At 37.1% G+C, this 23,344-nt stretch overlaps 1 protein-coding gene across 2 annotated transcripts in view; it reads left to right on the top strand.

The window, feature by feature from the left end:
• The first annotated feature begins 20,479 nt into the window (after positions 1-20,479).
• Positions 20,480-23,344, top strand: part of LOC118739237 — a 79,172-nt gene continuing 76,307 nt past the window's right edge. For both annotated transcript variants that reach the window (XM_036470446.1, XM_036470447.1), the window contains exon 1: positions 20,480-22,571. In XM_036470446.1, the coding sequence (XP_036326339.1) occupies positions 20,537-22,571 (2,035 nt within the window). In that variant the 5' untranslated portion in view covers positions 20,480-20,536. The remainder of the gene's footprint in view (positions 22,572-23,344) is intronic.

Genomic DNA, 23,344 nt, shown 5'->3' with positions numbered 1-23,344 from the left:
ATAGAAAGGCCGTAAAATTGTGTAAGCGCACCTTTGTCTGACGCCCTCATGCACCCTAAATGCGATCTTGCATCTACCTAGAAACCAGTTCATAAATATTAACACGAATTGTAAAAGTGGCGAATTAACAAGGAAAGATCACGGTAGGTATATCAATTGCTTCATTTGAATGATATTCAAGTGATCACACGACTAATTTAGCCAATGTACGGGAAAACTTTTCATCTTGTGGGACAGCGAGGATTCTTATAAGGACTTTCGTTGGCTTACGCAGCGGATCAATCCTAGAAAAAGATTACGCATGCTTGGCAGATATCTCACAGGTGGAAATAAGACCATCGGTAAAGCGTATGACATCGAAAGAGACTAGTATTCCATATCGATGGCTGAGTGGAAAATCGACCTATCTCGGCAGCCAGTTCGAAAACGCTCTATCTCAAAAAACTATTCAAGAACTCCCTACTTCAGAATTTAATTGAAAAACACCCTATCTCAAAATTCGGTTCAAAAACGCCCTATCTCACTTCAAAATGTATTGAAAATATGCTGATATAGGGCGTTTTTGAAAAGTTTTTTGAGATAGAGCGTTTTCGAACTGGCTGCCGAGATAGGTCGATCTTCCACTCAGCCATCGATATGGTATCACAGCGTTACTATTCTTGGCCTATGTGTGAGGAGGATACTGCGCTTTAGTGGTTTCAACTTGAACTAAATATGTTTACTTTCCAGACTGTTTATGCTTTTAAACGCTCTTTTGCATTGGCCAACGCAAAAAGAAGAAACCGAGCATTGGCTAGTATAAAATAAAATCTCCTTCTCTAGGACTTGAACCTCGAGTCCCCCCAATGGCACTGCAGAGCGCCGCGAGCAAAATGACTTACTTATTGCTTTCACGGAGGATGAAATAAAATTGCTTGATTTTTTAAATAATTTTCAAGAAAAAATTTTCTTAATTTAAATAAACGTTTTCTTATTTATTTTAATGTATGTATATTAAGACTATATCAAGAAAACATATTATTGTTTATTTTCAACTAATATTTTCTTAAGTTCATGGATTCTTCATTTCATGAATTCAAAAATGGTTCCGTTTATGCATAATTCGCGAATTCATGAAATGAGGTGTTTTGAAAAAGTAGCAGCACACCAGCGAGAAACTAAACAGTAGGGTTGTGGTATTTTTCCCCCTTTTTTGAATGTGCTACAGCCGTTGGTAGCAGCCAACAGTCCATCTTATATTTAAACTAGTTTTAATGCGTTTGAATTTTTTCTGTTTGAATTTATTTTATATTTGAACAAATCCACGTAAATTTTCCAGTATCTTAAATCATGGTTATGCGCTACTACATGCTTTTGAATCAACCCTAGTAAACAGCTGTTTGTGAAAAGCGGCGTTGACGGACTAGCACTTCACCAGTTCATGAAATGATGCCTAAATTCATGGTTAATTTTCGTGTATTATTGAATTCATGAAACTGTGTTTATGCAGGCAATTTTAACTACAATTCATGAAATGATGTTCTGAATGATGGAATGAAATTCTCAATATTTATTTAAAAAAAAGTGTAAAATCATGTTTTTGAAAAAACTCATTTATACATTAAATATCATAAAAAATAGTGAAAATGTGACATACAATATAACTAACATAACAATGAATCATTGTCTGAAAATTTAAATTTTTTCGCCTTTCAAACTTTTTTTAAGAAGTCTATCCAAAGACACTTATAAATCAATTTGTATAAAAAGTAAAAATAGTCTACATGAAAAGCATTGCACAGAGTATTTCTTCTTTGTACAGAGGGAAATCATACAAGGCACTCAAATCCTAAATGTCCAAATTCCAAAATGTCTACGTGAGGAGCATTGAATAGAATATTTAAAAACGTAAATTTTTAAGTTTAAAAAAGTCACTACCTATTAAAATCTGAAATGGTATGGATAAAGAGCATTCCCGATCTTTTTGAAGAGGAATCCAACTCCGAAAAGGGTATAAACAATTAATCTACAGAGAAAAATTTACAACATTATAAAAGCAAATCCTACTTTAAGAATTGCATAAATTTGCTTGTTGGTGAATTGGTGAATAAAAAAAAAAATATAGAGATCCAAGAATTATAATTTGTAGAGGATTTGCACTTATCACGAAAGGGAAAACAAAACATTATAAAAAAGGACGGTTATAAAAATATTTGTACATGCAGAGTCTTATAAAACTCTTTTAGAATTGTATGTTCCACAGTATACGACTAGAGCCATATAAAACCTTTATAAGACCAATTGTTCTTCACACTTAGCGGTTTCCATTATCCGGGGATGCAGTCAGAACGAGTCTTAATTCCGGTAAAGACAAAGACGTGCTAAATAAAATAAAAAGCAGAAGTGCCGAGAGATCAGGCGCATTTAAGCACAGCTCCGCTGAGCTGGGATTTTCTCTAGAGTTGGTTTTAATTATGTTTAAAAAGATCTTAGGTATGGAAAGAGAGTAGGCTTGCGTGACCTCTATGTAGCAAATACGTTTATAGTGTTGAAAACTGCAATAGAAGAGCAGTATTTATAAAGTAAATGTAATGTCCTAAATCGCGAGAAAATGTTCTTCATGCTATGAGAAAAATTCTCTTTACTGCTGAATAGGCTTATTAAAAAAAGGAATGCAAATAAACCTCTCGTTCACTAGAGATATTTCTGGGAATATTACAATAGTGTTTAGTATGTCTCCTCTCTTAAACTTTAAGTAGCAATCGCCACTCAAAATTCATGCACATTGTACATGTTGAGCTAAATTTCGTTTTAAAATTGCAAAAATGTGTTTGAGAAAAAAAAGTGAAGAATACTTCAATCTTAAACACATAAGTATATACATTAGGGTGGTACAAAAACAGTAAAGTCGGAATTGTAATGCTCTCACCCCTAGGATTGTTTTATATCGAAAAGGTATACCCCTACTTTTTTATTTTGAAATAAAAAAATATTTAGAGGTCGCTTAAAGTGCTCAAAGTTTTCCGTGTATTTTTATAGTATGACAAAAAAAAAAACAATTTTTCGAAGAAATGGCATAGAAGTCTTCAAAAGCAATATTTTTCGATCGGGAAACCTTGGTTCTCTTCAGGAGACTTTCAATAATAATATCAAATTGTTTATTTAACCATTTTTAATACTAACGATTTTTTATTGTTCCCCCTATTACGTTTTCGGGGTTTTTGGCGGACATATAAATTATAATTGCGATGAAAAAATGGTTAACTAAACAATTGGGTATTATTACTGGGAATCTCCCGCAGATAAATAGAGTTTTCCGATAGAAAATATTGATTTTTAAGAACTCTACCATTTCTACGAAAAGTTGTTTTTCGCAATTTAAAATACATGGAAGACCTTAGGCGCTTTGAGCGACCTCTAAATATTTTTTGATTTAAAAATAAAAAAATAGGGGTATAGAACAATCGCAGGGGTGAGAGCATAAAAATTCCGACTTTAATTTTTCGCATGCATTTTTGGACCACCCCAATATACATACATACATACCTATGACAGCAAGCCCCATATACATAAATGTATGTATTTCAAAAGCCCTTCATTTCCCTCTCTACCACATTCATTCCATCCTATACATTGTATGCTATGTATGCTATGCGGTACTCTCCTAACGAGGTGTCAGTATCTTTGAATTTTAATCGCCGACACAATGGACCGTTGCGGCCTTTTTTAGAAGCGCACAAAACATAAACTTTAGCAGATCACTGTAAATCAGTGCGCAAGACTAAGGCCAAAAAGAGCAGGGTCGTAAAAAGGAAAGAAAACAAAAAGCTGCAAGAAACGGAAAATTCCAAAAAAATAAAAGCAAAATTTGCTGTTCAGCAGAAGAGAGAAGGATTCTTTTGGTGATGTGTGCACGGTGATTAAAGCATTCGGGCAAGCTGACTAAATACATACATACGACAACAAATACAACAACAAAGAAGCGTCTAAAACACCAATTCTGCTTCACGCATGCGTGTGCGCCTATCCATGTTCGTTACTCATTGCTAGCTGCGACGGCAAATTGCGCTGTGCGCTTTGCGCTGTGGAAAATTTTGGTCGCAGCGTCGCAGGTCATATTGTTGCTGTTATTGTTCGTTTTTGCTGCCGCTGCTGCTGTTTCTTTTGTCGATGCGCTGATTTACTACGATTCATTTGAGTTTTATGTTTGCGCACTGTGCAGCCTTCTATGTTGGCTTTGGTTGTTGTTGCGATTTAAAAGCATTGATATTGACACCTTGTTAGGCTGCCGCATCCAAAGTACATTATGCATTGGAAAATTCTTTAGATGTTTTATCTTGTAGTCTTCTACTTATTCTGATTCTTCTTCTGATTTGTTTTTTTTTTTTTGTTCTACTCGATTGCTTTGTTGCTTGTGGTGGTGGCATCGCGCAAAAAGTGCAATTCCGTGATTTACGTTGAATGATAAAATGTTTGCGCGCACTTTTATGACTTTATTGAAAAAAGCTAAAGGTGAAAGTACTAAAATGTTTGCCGCAAGCCAATTGCATTGTTGCGCTGTGATTTTACTTTAGGTTAGGCTTATTGTTAGTGGTCTACGGTTTGCCATATTCTTTTATGTGTGAAAGCTAGCAAATTCGCGAGTGTAAAGTTTTCTAGCGTGGCATTGCTTGAAGAAATTTTTTGATGACTTCCTTATGCAAGTTTTTTTCGAGATTTCAGCAACAAGAAAAGCCTAAAAAATTTCTCTCTGTGAACGATTAATAGTAAACGCAAAATATAAAATATGATTTGAGATCCACAAATGTAATGATAATTATAGCATCAACGCATTACAACATGAAATCATTTACTTCCGGGCAAATGAGTGAGTTCAGGGAAATTCATTTCCTTAACCACAGTTGCGAAGAGATTCATGAAGTGCAATTTCCAAATAAATATGAATAAAAATTAATGCGCCACTCAACATCATATGTCTGCAAAATAGCTGTGTATAACAAAATAATATATGTATATCACTGCAAACAAAAGACTTAAGCAACGAACTCGCCAAATAGCAAGCGTAAAAAATTGATTGCTTTTTAACCGCTTGCCTGCGCTGGAAGGCAGCGGTGCATAAGCTTAGCTATTGTATTGTTATTTAGTTAATGAAGAGAGCAACTGCCTGTTTTCGCTCCCAATATCATTTATCTCTTTGATAATATTTTTTGTTGCAAAGCAAGAAATAGTAGTCAAGAGAAAATTAACAAATAAACAAAAAAGTTTTAATAAATAGGTAAAAAAGCTTGCTGAGATGAAGATATCGAAATAAAAACTGAAAGATGTTAGACCATTTAATTAAATGCAATTAAGTCCAAATCCATAGAGTACTCACTGCTGAGTTTGTAATCTAAAGTTTAGCTTAAATGAAAATATTTAATTGTCAACCGAGATAATATAATCTTATTTATTATTAGTACCAAAAAGATTAGCCCATTTCTTTAAATGTGGGGATATTAGTTCATCCTATTATTTCATATGCCGTATGAGAAGTGCACGTATGTATGCGCTACGTAATGATGCATACTTGCAGGAGCGACTCTCATCTAGCAACGTGGCGAATGAAATCAATAGTGAATGAGCTAAGCCTTTGAACAATCCGAATGAATTTAGGTATATTTTTTAACTCCGAAGTTTCACCAAATATCCTCCAGGCATATTCGTCGACCAGGAATTTTATAAATATTTTTATAAAGGGAGTATCTATATTTCACCTTCTCAGTTCACTGAAGCTTATTTTTTTTCTAACGCTGCACCTTCTTGTTTAAATCGGACTTTTGAGCCATTTATGCACAGAACAAATATATTTACTTTAGTGTGCATCACTCTTCATAAAAAAAAAATCGGTACTGTTTTTTTTTTTAAAGAAAATATACAATTTATTACATTTCAAGCCCTTCCGCCAGAATATTTCGGAAAAATATTAAAACTTAGGTGAGATGGACCTATTTAAAAATACTTTCGAAAATTTAGTTTTGTGTGAATAAAATTTTCTTGGAAGTCCATAAGTCCGTTATTCATAAATAAAAATAGTTCTTAGAAATATTTTTTAAGAAATCATCTCAGAATATAGAATAGCACTGTTTAAAAATGTTATCAACGTATTCAAAATAATTATATTTTTGGAGATCTTTGGAGATGGAGATCTTAAAATATAATACATTTTAGAATTTCGGTGGAAAAACTGCAGCTTTTTTTGGTCATGCATCCTAATATGCATATTAAAGCGTAGTAAATTTTTTCGAAGAACATGTATAGTGAATTTGAATTCAACGATTAATTCTAAGCACAAATAGCGAACAAACGATATACCGAAAATGACGTTTGGCCCTCCCAACCTTCGAAAGAAAAAGCAGAATGAAGAAAACATAAAATTTTGTTGTAAATGAAAAATTAATTTCGTTCGGAAAAAATTATAATAATTATAATACCCTGATTTTTCTTTTAAACATTGGGAGGATCAAACGTCATTTTTGGCATATAGTTTGTTCGCTTTTTTCGAAATTGTCTTACTTCGCCCTAATGCACATACAAACGTAAGTACTGCGTCCGATTTGGTTTGAGTTGGTCGCTGTCGTCGTCGGCCCAATACCATGGAACTCCACAAGGAGCGGATGCAAGTCAACTCTGTAGGCCTGCGAGATACTTGTTACATAATAAATAAGACGCTATTAGAAGCGGTTACCTGTTAAAGTAGGGAAAATGCTCCTGTTAATGACTACTGCCGATCGTAGATGTCCAGCCGCATCTTGTAGGGTGATTGCTACTTTCGTTAGCAAGAATGAAGACGCAATTTTCGTTCAGACAGAATGAGTTAATTTTTTAGCAATAGTTTCTCTGAGAAGATACCGCAGCTCTCCACAATTAACTAATCCACCTGTGCACATTGGTTAAAAATTAGCATTTCGTGTTCACAATTCACTGGAGACTTCTTTTTATTATTATTTTTTTTTTTTAATGACAGCTAGCAAAATTTGCAAGAGCCCGGTTGAGCCCGGTTGAGCCCGATTTTCGAATTTTTCTTTGTGAAAAGTCCCGAAAAAGCAATAGTTTTGAAGAAAATCGATTATTCTATTCCATGGTGAATTTTTTTTAAAACATTGCACATTTTTATATTCTTTATTTGTGTTTTTTTTTTGTTTTGTTAGAACTCTACAATTGTTTTCAACTAGTTTTTATTATGTAGCATTTATTAACTGGAGCAGGAGAATTGATTTTCTTTAAAGTTGCTACATTTTCAAGTTTTTCTGTACTTTGCACTAAAAAATTTAGTACAAACAAACAAAAATTAGAAAATCGGGCTCAAGATCTGGCTGTTACTGCCCGACTAAGCGAATAGTTTTCCTTCACCTCGGCTTTGTACCTTTTATGAGATTGCTAAGTTAATATGGCTTATATTCATTATCTCATACATTGCTGCGAAATTATTTTCCATTGCGTTTGCTTTAGATAATTGAATTTTGGAGCTGTCAATTTCAAATGCAAAATAAGTTTGCACGACATAGAGATTTATATTATGGAAATTATCAACAAACAAATACATCATTTCGCCTACAACAAAAATAGCAAACTCGCTTCAGTTTAAACATTTGCAGTCATGTATGTAAGTACATCTTTTAAAGTACAAAACCGGGTATCGTCATTCTGCAAAACTGTTTAACTGACATTTGCCCGCCAAAAATTTGCTTTGCTCACACAAGCTCATGGCTCAATCCTTATCCGTTCGTCCTGAAATATACTAGCCAGAAATGCGATTGCTTTATAAAAAAGCAATACATATGAGTGTTTTTACTCTCTAGAAACTAATTTATGCAACCTCACATACGCGGTTTTGCATTTCGTTGATACGTTGTACTTTAAACAACGATATGTACTTACATACACACTAACTAATTGTAAGCCAACGCTAAACCAATTTGCTTGCTCCATATTTTTGCCATGATGGATTTTCGGTAATAATTTGGTTTACTTTACAGCATTTCTTCGTCGAGTAATTCAAAGTGAAGATTGCCTGTAAAATATCAAAAACAAAACTAGTGAAGAGAGCAAAGTTTGCGCCGTTCACTAAGGCGCTAGGCTATGTCAGCACATTAGTTTTCGTACTTCTTTTGTTTCGTCCAGCTTATCCAGCTAAAGGGCAGGCGCTGAGCAAGCACTGAATGAAAAGCATCGCAGAATGTTTGCTTAAAATTCGCAGGGGAAAAGTAATAAATTTAAAGTTGAAAAATTTTCATAATGTGTTTTAGATGTGGTTTTTTTAAATTTTATTTACCCTTGTTCTCAGAGTTATTGTGTAGTTGGCGGCATTGGCTTCTAATGCTATTTGTATGCTTTATTCCTTGCGCCGGTCGGTGCGAAACGATTTTTGTGTTATTGTTTTTTATTGCTGACGTCAACACGGTCATAGCATCCTCTTTGCGACGGCCGATGTCGTCGCTGTGGGACATCATGAACTGCTAATTTATTTTATGCTCGACCGCTATTCATTTACTCTGCTGCAGTGCGGTGCACCGCTCCATTCAAAGCGTCGAACTAAAGTAGAAATGTCCAAAAAAGAGCAGAGAGAAAAAAGCAGCATAGAAGCGCGCCAAAATGTGATCCGTGCGTTTGGCAAAATCAACATTAAAACAAAAAAAAAAAACATAAAAAAGTATGAAAACCAACGAGTAATGAAAATTGTTTAACATAAAAAACAAACTGCGCAAGTAAAAATAGAAATAAGGCAGAGGGTCAGATGTCAGCTTGTTTCTTGGCCACTTTGCCGCTTGGTTGCTTTGCCGCCTTGCCGCCTTTGGCGCATTTCACCCACTCGCGCTGGTCAATGTTGCTCATTTTAGCGTCGCTCTTTCGTGCGCTAGTCCGCCAAGCACCCTGCGGCATTTGGTGCTTTCCAATTCTTAATTTGTTTTGCTTTGGCAATTTGCGCACAACTAAAACTATTAAAAATAATTTCCTCTAACAAATGCGCGCCATCGATCGTTCTTCATCTACCTTGGCATTATATTTTCTTTCTTCCATTGCTGTTGTTGTTATTGTGCCCTATAGTACATAGTTGACTCTTGTTCAAAGTTATGACATCAAAGACGGCAAATTTTATGGCAATGTCGCTCGAGTATTTATTACTGCGCGAATAATTGATTTTGAGTTTTTTCTTCCCGATGGAATTATTGGCAATTGATTAAATTTTTCTGGAAGCGAAATGTGCTCGTATGTTCTTCAATGGCAAAAAGCATGAAAGATGAATTGGTTTTTGGTTTTAATTTTGTTGTTTGTGTCCCATTTAAGATCACAAGACCGCTTGAGAAATTTTCAATACTATCTACAAACAAATGTGGAATAGTTATATGGACACCTTAACTCATTTTTCACAAATTTCAGCATTTTTTGAGTGGACATCGTTAAGTTCAACTTGTGGCTTTGAAGTTCACTAACCTCTAAATTTACATACATACATTTATCGCACTTCTTCTCAAGTACCATAAAGAACAAAACACCACCTTCTTTAATTATAATGTTATTAACCTTCTGCTCTAATTATGCTAGGAAAATATGTAGGTATGTATTTTTTTTAATTTATCTTATATGTATGTGCGTCAAAGAGCCAAAACTCAAATAACCGCACATTTAATACTATAAACACTTAAGAATGCGAACAGGCAATTATTTGGTTATCCATAGTAAATTGTGATCATCAAAGCACTTAGGTTCTGCCCACATGGGAAAGGCCAGGTGAGGAGCGCTGAATAAGCTTAAATTTCTCAATACGCCCATGCGTACATTTTTAGCGGCACTTGGAATTCGAACTGTAAAGGTGTTCGAGTATGAGACCCTATATGTACCGCTGATCCCTGTAGGACTGCCGGAAATAGTAGAACCATATATAGTCCACTAATATGAGACATCACATTTTATTGTTGTTATCTAAAAATGTTTGAGATTATCGATAACGATAACGATATCGATAACGATAAAGATAATGGTAAAAATATCGATAACGGCTTAATTAAATATTGACCATAGTGAAAATACCATTGAACATATCGATAGCAGTGAGAATGTAGAAAACGACAATTTCATCGATAAAGTTAGATAAGAAAATATCGATAATTATTTAAAAACAGGTGACTATAACGATAATGACAAAGGTCAATATAACAGTGGCTTGGAATATCGATAACGATAACAATATCGATACCGAAATCAATATCGATGACAATGGCCATAGAGTTATCGGTAACGACAATCGATAATGCTATTGATATTGGTAAGAAATTTGTGATAGTACGAGTACTGATAAAGATATCGATAACATTAAAATTGGAGATAACCAAAATTATTTAAATATATTTAATATTATTGAAAACTGTCATACTAACGACTTCTAGTGAAGGTTATTATTAGGGAGATCGGATGTCTATAGCTGTTTTTTTTGAAATCTTGGTAAAAATAGTTTTTTTAATCGACCAAACCGTTTTTTTTTGGTTTTATACAAATCTAGACCCTTCAATAAAGGTCTTGAGTCTTTCGAAGTTTTCACTTTCGGCTTTTTCCAATTTCTCCACCTTCAAAGAAGCTTTTTATGGCAGAAGTGAACTCGGAGGTTTGCCATTGTCTGCCGAAGGGAGACCACTATTAAAAAAAAATTTTTAATGTTTCTGGGGTTTAATTTCTAATGGACCCTCCGAGAGGCAGTAGGTAAATCTAAGGACTCGGCTACGGCGATCAGAGCTCTGCTCAAATGCGAAAAAGTAAAAAAATGCAGTAAAGTATTAAAGAAAAGTTAATATAAGTCTAAACGTGTATTATTCACTGCACTGATTTTTATTTGTTTTACTTTTGATCTAAAAAAAACTTTAAACTTATTTTACTTAAATTTTTTCTAAATAAAAGCTACCTTTAGGTTAATAGTTTTATTGTAATTTTTGGTTATGACTTCATGCCATGCGATTTATCTGATTTTTTCTTAATTTCAAAACAGGGAACCGTTTTTTTTCGAATTGCAATTTTCCGCATAATTCGAAACCCGGTTTTGGAAAAAAGGCGAATAATCGAACACCCTAGTTAATACTAACAGATACATTGACATTGATAAGGAAATGGATAATGGATACTACAACAGATCCCATAACGATATTGATAACGATAGGTTAGAAATGTTAGCTTATTAAGGCTGACTCCAATTTGAAGGGATAAGGCAAAATATGTGGTGGCTAAAATTGACTAAAAACCTATCAGCCCTCACTCGGGTATAATTCTTCCACAGAGTTATGTCTTGCTGGTTCAATGGCCTTGCAGTTACTTGCGACACTCTTGACCTGGAACCCAAATAAACTTGATGGCGAATGGCCGGCCATTTTTTTTTTTTGTGATTTGCGATTCTCCAGCTGTTTAGGAACGTAGCGAGGGAGTTAATATCTTTAAAAGATAAACATAACATTTGTAAGTATCCAATCCGCTACCGTTTTATTACGGCTATCTCCGCCTATAAAGCACTTCAGTAGTCAGGGGAGCACAAATTCACCCTCCAGCTCATTCAACTTCGATCCATATCCATCTTCGAATAAGTTTACTGGGGCATTGTTTTACATACAACCACTACTATGATTATGATAATTTAGGTTTAACAAATTTTATCGAGCTACATAGAGGTAGTTTTTAAATAAAAAATAATTTTTTTTTTTGGAAAACAACAATGATTCACAAAGGCAGAAGTAAAAAGTGATATATCAGACTTCTGCATCGAGTTCACGGTGATTTTAATGATATGTGCTGTTTAGAAGAGCACTAGCTTCAAAATTTACTTATAATTTTCCAGCAGGCATTTGACTGGTGTGTATGCATCTATATGTATGTATGAATATAAGTACCATTGTGTGTTTGCGCAGAGCGAAATAACTTTAGACACGCTTTTGCTGCGCCTATAATCTATCAAAAAAATAACATTATTGTTCTACAAGCGGATCGCACACTTTGATTAACACGCGCAATAGGGTGTACGAGTATCTGATAGCCTAAAGCAAACGCTGCTGGTTATTATTTGATTTGTAATGCGAAAGTATTTTTATGTTTGGCACTACATTTGTATATTTAGTGTTCTATATTTCAGTGAATGTATGTATGTGTATGTATGTAGTTTGTTTGTATAGCAGTCAAAATGGGTATCATTTGGAAGCTGAGTAAACAAATTGATTTTTAATAAAGTTGTCATAATTTGCAGACCATTTCATGTGAGTAGAAGTGCAGATGTATGCAGTACTGCAGCACATGTTGGTCTTAAATATTTCAATACAGATGCGATTTCTTGCACGGAAAATTAATTTAAATTTGTTGCTTTATAATATTTTTTTTTTTTTGTACCGAGGTGTCTAAAATTTGTCCTAGGCAGCATAGCAGGTATCCATAGTTATGCTATTTACGACTACAGTCTCCTTCTAATAAATACCGCCATTAAATCTGAGTTGCTTAGGTATCACATTAATTTATAAATGGACATATCCTAATCCCTAAATTTGCTTAGTTGCCACTTCAACGCCATCACAACGCCCGATGGCCATTTGCAGTGACCGCTGCGCATTAATTACTACAACTGCTAATTTGCATACCATTAGTACTTATGTATATTTAAATTTTCATTTACCTGACACAGCAGGAGGCAATGTATTTTTCTATTTATTGACTGGAGGCTACTGAATTTTCCACGTGCCTCCATTAAATGCCTCGTTGCGTTCTGTGAGTACTGTTTTTTGTTTTTGCATATTTTGGACTAAGCGTAAAATCACTTGCGTCTTCTAATAATTTCATAAATAAAAACTGAACCATTTAAATTGTTTTAATAACTTAAATGTGCAGCTACACTGGTTCAAAACTGGTGTTTACTCTTCATAATTCACCGGAGCCGTTATTTTTCAACCAGTTTGATAAATTTTTTTGTTTTAATAAAATATTATAAAATTAGCAACTGAGCAGTTGAGTCCCATTTTTGATTTTTTTGTTTGTACTAAATTTTTTTTAGTGCAAAGCGCATAAAAAGTATCAACTTTGAAAAAAAATCAGGAGAACAGGGCATCCAGTAAATAACAATAATAATAATAGTTTGGCGCTTACACATATGTTAGTGTTTGGCCGAGCTTCTCGTCCGATTTGTGGCGTGCGCCTTGATGTTGTCACACAAAGCGGAGTTTTACGCCGACTCCGAACGGCGATTGTATTTTTATGAGAAGCTGAAATACATTCGGAGGTTTTCCATTGCCTTCCGGGTAGACCGCTATCAGTAAAACCCTTTTGTTTTTGATTTTGGATTAAACCGGGCTTGAACCCAGGCCCTGCGGAATGGTAGCGCGCACTACACCACAGCGGCCGTCAAATAAGAATTCAGAAATTGCGCTGAATTGGTCTCTGAAAAATTGTATAAGCCTTCATTCAAAAAATTTATCAAATTTACTGAAAAATGAATGCTCCAGTGAATTATGAACAGTAAATTCCAACTTTGAACCACTGTGCACTGGAGCTGAGGATAGCGAATAAATTATGGCTTTTAGTATTAGCTGTGCGGCCCATTAGCTTGCTATAAAGCTTTGCGGAGGCTTCAGCGAGTTTATGCGCTGGCGTATTTTATTTGCAATTTTGCATGCGGCGGCTAGAATACATAAAATACAGGAATTAAATATAATAAAGTTTGCTGAAGTTGGCGACAAGCAAATTACGTAATTGAATGAGGTTTATACGAAAACTTTTGTGTAGGCTTGAATGGTTATTGCAGACATAAATTAAGCAAAGATAATTGCACAAGTAATTCAATTTTTAGAAATATTCAGGAATCGCCACTTACATCTACAAAATTTTTAAGAAACGCATGCCAAATGTTGGTATTTTAAAATAGTAATGATTAGCATAGAGAAAGTTAGAATTATACTGAGAGGAAGATGGTGACAGATATTACTCACTTATGGGTTATGGTTGCAAAAAAAGGCTTCAAAAGTTAATTACGACGACCTTGATAGTTCGAAGTCTTCTGCTACTTAATAGCATACACATATGCACTGCGCTGAAGTTAGCTAATTTCTTTTAAAATAGGTGTTGGGGAACTTCCCTTAAAAGAGAAGATTCCACCCCCGTATAAGGTGAAATAGGAATCTAAAAATTCATTCATATTCATTTAAAATATAAAATTCGTTGCCACAACCTTGAGTTTTGAAAGTTTAGTTTGCAATAAAATGCATTGCAGTACAAGCAGAAAACATTAGTTCATCTACTGGTTAAATTTATTCATTTAAAGTATCCCTTTCAAATACTATATCAGAGCTAAACCCAAAGTGTAACTTGGTTTCAATACATTTTTGCACTGTGAAATAAAATTTATAGCCTTTTCGTTCAGCCCATTAGTTGCAAGCTTGGTAATATGTATAAATACGATCAATATAAATATTAATGTATTGCTGTAGATGTATGACATTTCAAACAAACAAAGAAACAATGAGCTGAAGCTTTGCAAGCTGTACATATGTTATTTATGTACCTATGTATAATTTCAAGTTTGTTGCTTAAGTCTTTTGATTGCCACCAATTAATTCAACGATTTTGCTAAATTTTATGCATGCATCTTATTAGGTGAGTAAACTTAATAGTTTCAAAAGCAATTTGTGCAATATTTAATTTGTTTTGAAAGTAAAAAAATGTAAATTGGCACGAAGGAATAACAATAGAAACAAACATTTGCGACAAAAATTTGTTCGATGCAAAGTGAAGAGCATAGGTAGCGAAGGCGCATTTGGAGCAATGGATTTTACCAGGGTAAAATATTAGGTTAGGTTCGATTAGAAGGCCACCTCCGCAGGTGGATGGACACTTAGACCTGGATTAAGCTGTCCATTGTGGTGCCATTGAAAGGGGAAGGAAAATAGAAACAGGGAGGCCGGAAGGGTGAGTGTAGGAACAGAAGGCGAAGTAGAAACAGAGCGTTGGCACATAAGGCTTCTTATAAGAAAAACTCTCCGTGCTTAGGACGAAGGTGCTCAAGTGACTGCTATCCACGATAAAATCTCAACTTTAACCTAACACCCCTATTCTGCAACACTTTCGTATTCGGATTTTGCTACGACTCATAGAATAAGGGTGTTAGGCTTGCAAAGACAAGCACCAGCAGAGCATCAGGTATTGAGATGATTCCATCCATCTCATCATCCTCCATACAGCTGTATGTACATATGTACTTTTAGAGAGAGCAGGTGGCAACTTTTTTTTTTTTAAATAGCCTTTTTGCACACCAAATGGCCAAGCACTTTCATTTGTCCTCTTATGTTTTTATTGCAACGAACGGTGTGGCTTTTGGAATATTTTAAACAGACGGCAACATTGTTCAAAAAAACCACACCTTATTGCACATCTGGAGGCCATATCCTTTCATTTGACAATTCACTTTTAAGTCCAACGAACAGCCTACCTCTTATAGATTTTCATACCAGTGGCCCTCCTCGAAAAAATAAGACCTTATTGCACATCTGGAGGCTAAGCTCTTTCCTTTTAGACCTCGTTTTTAAATTTTAATAAACTGTGCAATTCTGATGTTATTACTAAAAAATGAATTAACATATTATATGTAAGGTTGTAATTTCCAAATAGGAGGCAACACCTCCCAAAAAAAAAACCTATTGCACATCCGGAGACCATATCCTTTCACTTGGTACCTTTTTTTTAGTCCAACGAACGGTGAAGATCTTATAATTTTTAAAAAGGTGGCAACGCTAATAAAAAAAATGATACATTATTGAACATCTAGAGGCTAAGCCCTTTCATTTGACATCTCACTTTCTGTAATTCGATGAACGGATCTTATAATTTTTTAGACTGGAAATAGTAAGTAGGTACTTAAGATAATATCCATATGGATACAGTTTATATTAAACAAAATCTCGTCCAAATCTGTTCAGTAATTTTCGAGATTAGCGAGGTAAAAAAAGCTGGACTTTGCTTTATATAGTATAAATATATAAGGATAAAATAGTAATTTTTAAATGGGTGGCAACCCTTTTCAAAGGAATAAATATTTTTGTACATAAGAAAGCCATACCATGGTTTTTCATTTTGTTATCCAACGAACGATGGAATCTTGTAATTTTTACACCTGTGGCAACCATACTCAAAAAATAATATATTATTGCACATCTAGAGCCTAAATCTTTTCATTTGACTGATGCTTTCGCTTATTAAGATGGAACGCAGTAATTATCTTGATAGGTGACGACCCTACTCAAAAAAATATAACACACACTAATGCTTATTTAGAGGCCAATTCCTTTCATTTGACATCTAACATTTTGTAATCCAACGAACGCTGCAGATCTTATAATTTTTTATACAGTTGCTAGCCCTCTAGAAATTCTAACAAAGGTCAGTCTCCTATCGATACAGAATATATCGTCCAATTACGTTCAATAGTTTTCGAGATTAGCGTGTTCAAAGAAAAAACTGGACTTCCCTTTATACTATACACAGATAGATAGATTAATTTTGTAAGATCTTAGCACTTGTTCAGCAATAATCCTCTTTCAATAGAAAATATTTAAGTATTTGTAAACGAAAAAGTCGATAATTTATAACAAATTCTATTTATGGTGTGTTAATTCTGTTTCGATTCTTCTACCCTACACCTCTCTCTCTCTACCTCTCTATTGTTCTCCACACACACTGCTTCGTCGCTTTGTTATTTGCATTTTAATTATTCGCAACATGAAGATTTCCTATCAGTTTTCACATGAATTGCTGATTGAGTATTCCGATTCACAAGCGCATAATGCCGCTATTCGCTGACCGCCCCCAGCGCCTGCCATCCGCTGCGCGTCATTCTACAAAGTACATTCAACTTCCTAACTGTCTGCGCACAACTATCCCGCAGACCGATCGCAATTTTATTACTTCTTTTGACTTTAGTTTTGCCCTGCGTGTTAATCGAGATAAACCTGCTTACATAATCATTCTTCTGTTCTGTGCCCGAAAAACGTAGCCCATTCCGCAAGCGCTTACAAACTGATTTCGCATTGACATTTAAGTCACTTGAAAGAGTCAGTGTCATTGCCATTGCGCTGCATGCGCTCCAACGCGCGCTCGTCATAATCAACGCGATTATCATGATTATCGTCACCTCTGCAGCGCGTCGTGTCGTGCCGCGTCGCGTTGCTTCGCTTCGCTTCGACTTGCACTCATCGCACATAAACCACAATATTTTAGCACCTGGTGTGGGACATTGCCATCGCTACCGTCTGCGGTGGCATAGCACGTAGTAGCTGCGTAGTTGGCTGCCGCTGCCACCTGCTTTGGCGGCGAATTTTGTGCGAAATAAGTATGTATGTAAGTACATACTTACTTGCGCGCCATGTTCTTCCATTTATTTGGCCACACGTTTCGTGGCACGTTTCGGGGTATTTCCATAGCTGTTGTCATTGCGTGCTATGTGTCTTCTGCGCTTGTCATATTTGTTTTATTGTATTTTTTTTGTATGGTAAATTTATGCTTGTTTCGCCGGCTGTTCACTTAAATACATTTCCAAGCCGGTAGTTAATTAGCCCGAGCGTTGCTACATACATATGTACATACATTCCTGTGGCTTTATACGCACTTTGCCGTTGCTTCTACATACATATTTACATAAATACTTAGTGGCTTCATGACAACTGACTTCAAGCACCAACTCATGCATAACATTGCCGCTAAGTGCGCTTGTTCGTTCTAGTTTGTTGAAGACCCGTTTTTTGCCAATTCATGTTTTGCTCGGCTTTTTAACAGTTATTAATTGCTTGTAGCCAATAAATTGTGTGTACATGCAAATTCTCTAATATTTTTTCTGCAGCTCCACCTAACCACTTATCGCACTCACATTTGGCGTTGTCCAACTGCTGGTATCGTTTGGTATTATATTGGTAGAAAATTTATGGCTGGTGACGATCTTTATTTGGCGACCGCTGTGCCAAATTGTGTAATTTTCATACGCAAATAGCGAACATTATGGGGTCATTAGAATTTGGCTCTCCATGATCTTTATGAGTTGCTGCTTATTAGATTTACTTCTAATTTATTATTCTTCTTCATACTAAATAATTTATGCGGAAACGTAAGTAAGACATGGGCTGAGCTGCAAAACGATGATTAATGGTAGTTTTAGAAATGAAATAAGATAGTTGGGATATACTTAAACTATAGAAATATGCAAAAGAGGTTTTAAAATTGTGGATCTAGTTTCAATTTGCAAAATTCGTAGTAAATACTTATGATATATTATTATTCTCTCTTAAGCAAATAGGTAGCGAGCATTGTGTGAAAGAAACAGCCATTTCGACGATAAGCCAGTTTAAGCTGAACTCTAGTCCGTAGTTCTGCCACTCAGCCAGTTATAATATTTGCCCGTAAACTAAAATGTCGTACAAGCAGAGAAATTTGCCGATACTTTTCACTTTACAAAATTAGGCGCTTCGGTATAATAATAATATTTTAGCGCTTACACTTTTGCTAATTGCTTGGCCGAGCTTCTGCTACAATTTATGGTGTGCGTCTTGATGTTATTACACAAATGGAGAAACCTATAGTTTTATGCTGCCTCCGCAGGGCAAATGGATTTTGTGTGAAGCTTTTCGAATACACTCGGAGGTTTGCCATTGCTTGCCGAGAGGCGACGGCTGTTAATAAACAATTCTTTCTACAATTTATTTGGCATGTTGCTTTGAACAGGAATCGAACCTTGGTCCTAAGGAGTGGTAGTAGATACAGAGCACCCTCGATATACATACATTCACTATTATGGAAAGGCCAGGTAATACGGAAAGTTTAACAAGACGAAAGGTTGTTCCAGCATTAATTGGCTTCTAGAACAGTTTGACTTTTTAATCTCTGTTTAAAGGTGGTCATTGATAGATGGGTGGGTGATTGTATATTTCCTTCCTAATAAGAGGTTAATTCTATAATGCCTTAGTAAATAAGAGACCTTTCATTGTCTATTTGTGAGTCTAAAGCCTTCAGTGCTAACTGACTATTAAGAAAGATGTAGGCTCTTTCCTCTCTGTACATTTTTTAACGGGGCCCTATGAACCCCAAAATGCCCCCTTATATGCGCTGATGTTCCCACTCTTCTCCAGGTAGGCAAACACAGCTACGAATAGAGTCAGAAATACCTGGCGTAATCTTAAAAATTTCATGCCGTTAAAAACTGGCTTGAATTGCTTATCTCTACACTTTATTCGGCAGGATGAAGATACGATCTGAACTCAGCTCAAGGATTAAGCTTTGGTCTAGTGCACCAGGAAAGCATATGAGTTTTTATTTGAGGAAATCAAGCTGAAACTATCAATCCTCGCAGGGAATGCTATACTAAAAAGTTGAGGAAATATTGAATGATTACGTGAACCAGCCGAACTAATCTGAATAGCCGCAGAGTTTTGAGTTGCCGAGGTAAGTTAAAGATCATTAACGTTAACGTAAATACTGGCTGGAAAATCGATTAAAACAATGATGAAACAATTTTGAAACATGCATGCATTTCTGCATAAATAAATGGCGCCTCGTGAGTGAAGTTGTATGCGGTAATGATTCTACACTTATTCCAGTTTTCGTGCTTATTAAAATATTGATGAAGGTCTTTTCATATTACTTGTCTGCACAAACAATGCACAAAAAAATACGGGCCATTATATCATTGCGTTTGGCACCTGAAGATTGTGAAATTTTTAAGTTTACAACTCAATAAAAGATTGTTCCAATATTAATATTAATACAACTGCCTCAAGGAAAAACCAAAATAATAAAACCACCAAACTCACTTAGTTTTGCTGCATATATACCACGACCTCTGCAGATTTCAAATATTACCATTAAACTTCACAAAAACTCATTGAAACTTGGTTCGAATCGATCCGCGAACCGCCATCTCCAACACCAAACAAGTTGCCACATTAAATGGCCAAACACCAAGTTTCAAATGCCGAGGCGCCAAAGTTGCTGGCAGCAGTGCAGAAGACCTATCAGCCGCACAACCGACAACAGTCTGAGGCAGTTGAGCAAAGCGAACGGACGTGTAAAGCGGATAGTGCGCAAAGTGTTGACGGTTCAACAGTTGAATTTTGAGTATCGAGTGGCCAGCAGCAACGAAGCAAAGCATTCGAAGTACACGGAGTGGTAAATTTGTGCTTTAAACCGAAAAATAAAATAATATAGTTGCAAATAGTGTTTTTTCTTGCGAATTAAAAATAATTCGACTTGAGTTGTTATTCTACTGCTAGCGCAATTTCTGCTGGCCTGTATGCTCGTAACGGATGCAGCGATAGACTGCGTATGCGCACATCAACAGTTGGGCATGCTCCGTCGAGTAGGACGGTCGTTGGTCGGCTGTCAGCACGAGAACCCATATGGAATTTTAACGCGCGCCGGCAAGTGTGCGAAAGTGCAAAGTGAAAATGTGTGCAAGAAAATGCGGCATGCCACAAAGAAGAAAGTGACTAGCCGGCAGACGATAACCCCTACGGCGACGAAGTCGAAGATGACGTGCGCGATAACTGCGGAACCGCGTCGCGGTGCATGTAAACGCTCTATATGGCCCATGAACTTGTTGTGGTGTCTGCTAGTAGTCGCCTCGCAGGTAAACGGGTTAAACTACATCGATGACACAAGTACAGCGGTGGCGGGCACGTCGGAAGCCATGGCTCAGGCGATGGGTCTGTATGGCGCGCGCGAACCGCGTTTCGGTGACCGTTTGCTGCCGCTGCGCAAAAAGGCCGGTGCAATAGTGGCGAATGTGACGCCGAGTCAAAGGCAAGTTAATAGCCTCTTGAGTAAAAGTAATTATGTGGTGAGTTACGTGAGTGGAAATAGTGCAAGTGGCGCGGCAGCTAGTGGGAAAGCGTTGGCACGTGCCACAGCCGCAAACTCGACTACCGAAGTGAATATATTGCGCAATAATAGCGCAAGTGGCGTAAGCGCCGCCAGTGTGAGTGTTGAACCGAAAATCGAATTATACACAATGGACTTAGGCGTCGAACAGGCTCACTACACGGCTGCACCAGCGACAACGCAACGCCGCAGTAAGCAGCTGAGTCGGCGCGAGGATACAAATATAGGCGGACTGCTGCTGGACTCCACCACGCCCAGTTTAAGTAGTAAGGATGCGAACATCTCCAAGGCGGACCGTCTCGTCGTCATGTCCACTGAGTTTTTTGTCGTGCCGTCCAGCACACCGTCACCGCGTGGTGCGCACAAGCCAGGCACGCCAGCACGCACAGGTGCCAAGGCAGCCGTGCTACCCACCTACCTACAACCACCTCCTTCGGGCGCGTCCGCTGGCGGACCACGCTCGGTGTTAATTGTAGCACCCAAGCCAGCAAACGCGACCTCAAACACAGCGCACACGGGACACGCCGCAGTATTGCCGTCCATGGTGCCCACACACCTGCCCTTCACTGGACTGCGCAAGGAGCCGTGGGTGGTGCCGGTGTTGGTATTGGCTGCGCTCACCATGCTAATGATGACCGCATTTGAAATCTTCGTGCTGTTCAAAGCGTGGCGCACTTCGCCCTCACGTCGTCATCTCTTCCTCGGCCAGATGTTGCTGCTGGGGCTTTTCGCCTGTGCCGGGCTGGGAGCCGTGTTGACGGCACAACCTTCCCTGCTTACCTGTGGCACCATACGTTTTGGTGTGGGCGTTGCCTACGCGCTGGTCTTCGCTGCGCTGCTTGTCAAATGCGTCTTCCTCATCAGTCTCAATGGTGGCGTCTATCTACCGGCGCCCTACCAAGGCCTGCTGCTGTTATTCGCTGTGCTCATACAGGTCGCCATAGGCACACAGTGGCTGCTCACCCAGCCGCCCGAGATTTACACGCAGAGTGTGCCTATTTTGGGCAACAGCCTGCTGGCACCGACCATAGCTTCCAGCAGCGCCACATCGGCAGCGCAGACCTTCGCAGTGCTCTTTCAATCACACAACCCCGCGCCAACCATTGCGCCCTCAGCAGCTGCGGTAAGCTCAAGCTTGGGCGCAGATTTGTACGCGCGCATCACGGCTGCTAGCACCGTGCTGATACCGCTGTGTAAGACACAATTCTCGGAGCTGCTCTTCTCGCTTATCTACATCGTCTTCCTCATCGTGTTCGTCGCCGTCTTGGCCATAAAATCGCGCGGCATACGCGACAACTACCGCGAGGCCACCTACATCGGACTGGCCATTGGCGGCGCCATACCCATTTGGCTGGGTTGGATGCTGTGCGGCCTGGCAGTGGCGGAACGGCACAAGGATGCCTGCATCGCTTTCGGTCTAATCGCGACATCGGCAACTGTGTTCCTGGTGATGTTCATGCCGAAGGGCCGACAATTGGCCGCTATGGGCAAGGAGGGTCTATACGTGGAGGATCGAGAGGAGCAATTCAGCTCGCTTAGTCGTGCTGGCTCCGGCTATTCGCCCTCATTTTTTCACTTTAAGCCAATCAAGTACGGAGTGATGGGCGGAGGCATGCAAAATTCGGCGACAAATACGGGGAATGGCGCCAGCATGAAGCACTGCTCGAATGGGCTGGGCGGAGGAGGTGAGTGATCTATTGAAATTTGTTTTTTAAGACTTCTGCAGTAGTTTTAAGTAAATTTGAGTGGAGGTGAAATTCGACACAGCAGTGCGATGGAAATTCAAATGAAATGGGTAAACTACCTATGAAAAGACGAAAAAATGTAAAGAAAATTATGATGCGAGTAAAAGATCTAAAAATTTTCAAGCAGTCTTAAAAGTTAAAAATCAAACCTTTTAAGTGAGCAATATCGGTATACTAAAAATTTAAAATTTTCACTTTTTCTTGGTTATGCGAGAAGTTCTTAGTTTGACACATAAAAGTACACATTTTTTTGCTTGGGAACATATTTTGAAGTGTCTGATTGCTTATCTAAGCGTATTTGAGTGTAGTTAATTGCAGAAAAATGAAAGTGCGATGATTATTGATTTTGTCAACAATGACATAACACTAATTGCAAATCCCATTAGCGTAAAGAGATTATATTTTCTCATGCTTGGTCGCGATGTCTGAAAAGAAAATTATTTTTAGCGAATAAAGAAAAAATAAAAAACAAAAAAAAAATTATACTACTGAACAAATCGAAAAAACGCCAATAATGAAAATGAATAAAATGAACGATGAAAAAATATCATAATAAAAAATACAATACAACGAAATAAGTAGAATAAAATTAAGTAAAAAATAAATAAAATAAAATAAAATAAAGTAAAATAAAATAAAATAAAACAAAATAAAATAAAATAATATAAAATAAAAAAAAAATAAAATAAAATAAGAAAAATAAAATAAAATAA

The sequence above is a fragment of the Rhagoletis pomonella genome, unplaced genomic scaffold (genome assembly GCF_013731165.1).
Source record: "Rhagoletis pomonella isolate Grant_MI unplaced genomic scaffold, Rhpom_1.0 Rhpom_scaffold_00005, whole genome shotgun sequence".
NCBI lineage: Eukaryota > Metazoa > Arthropoda > Insecta > Diptera > Tephritidae > Rhagoletis > Rhagoletis pomonella.
This window is presented reverse-complemented; position numbering and strand designations above follow the sequence as displayed.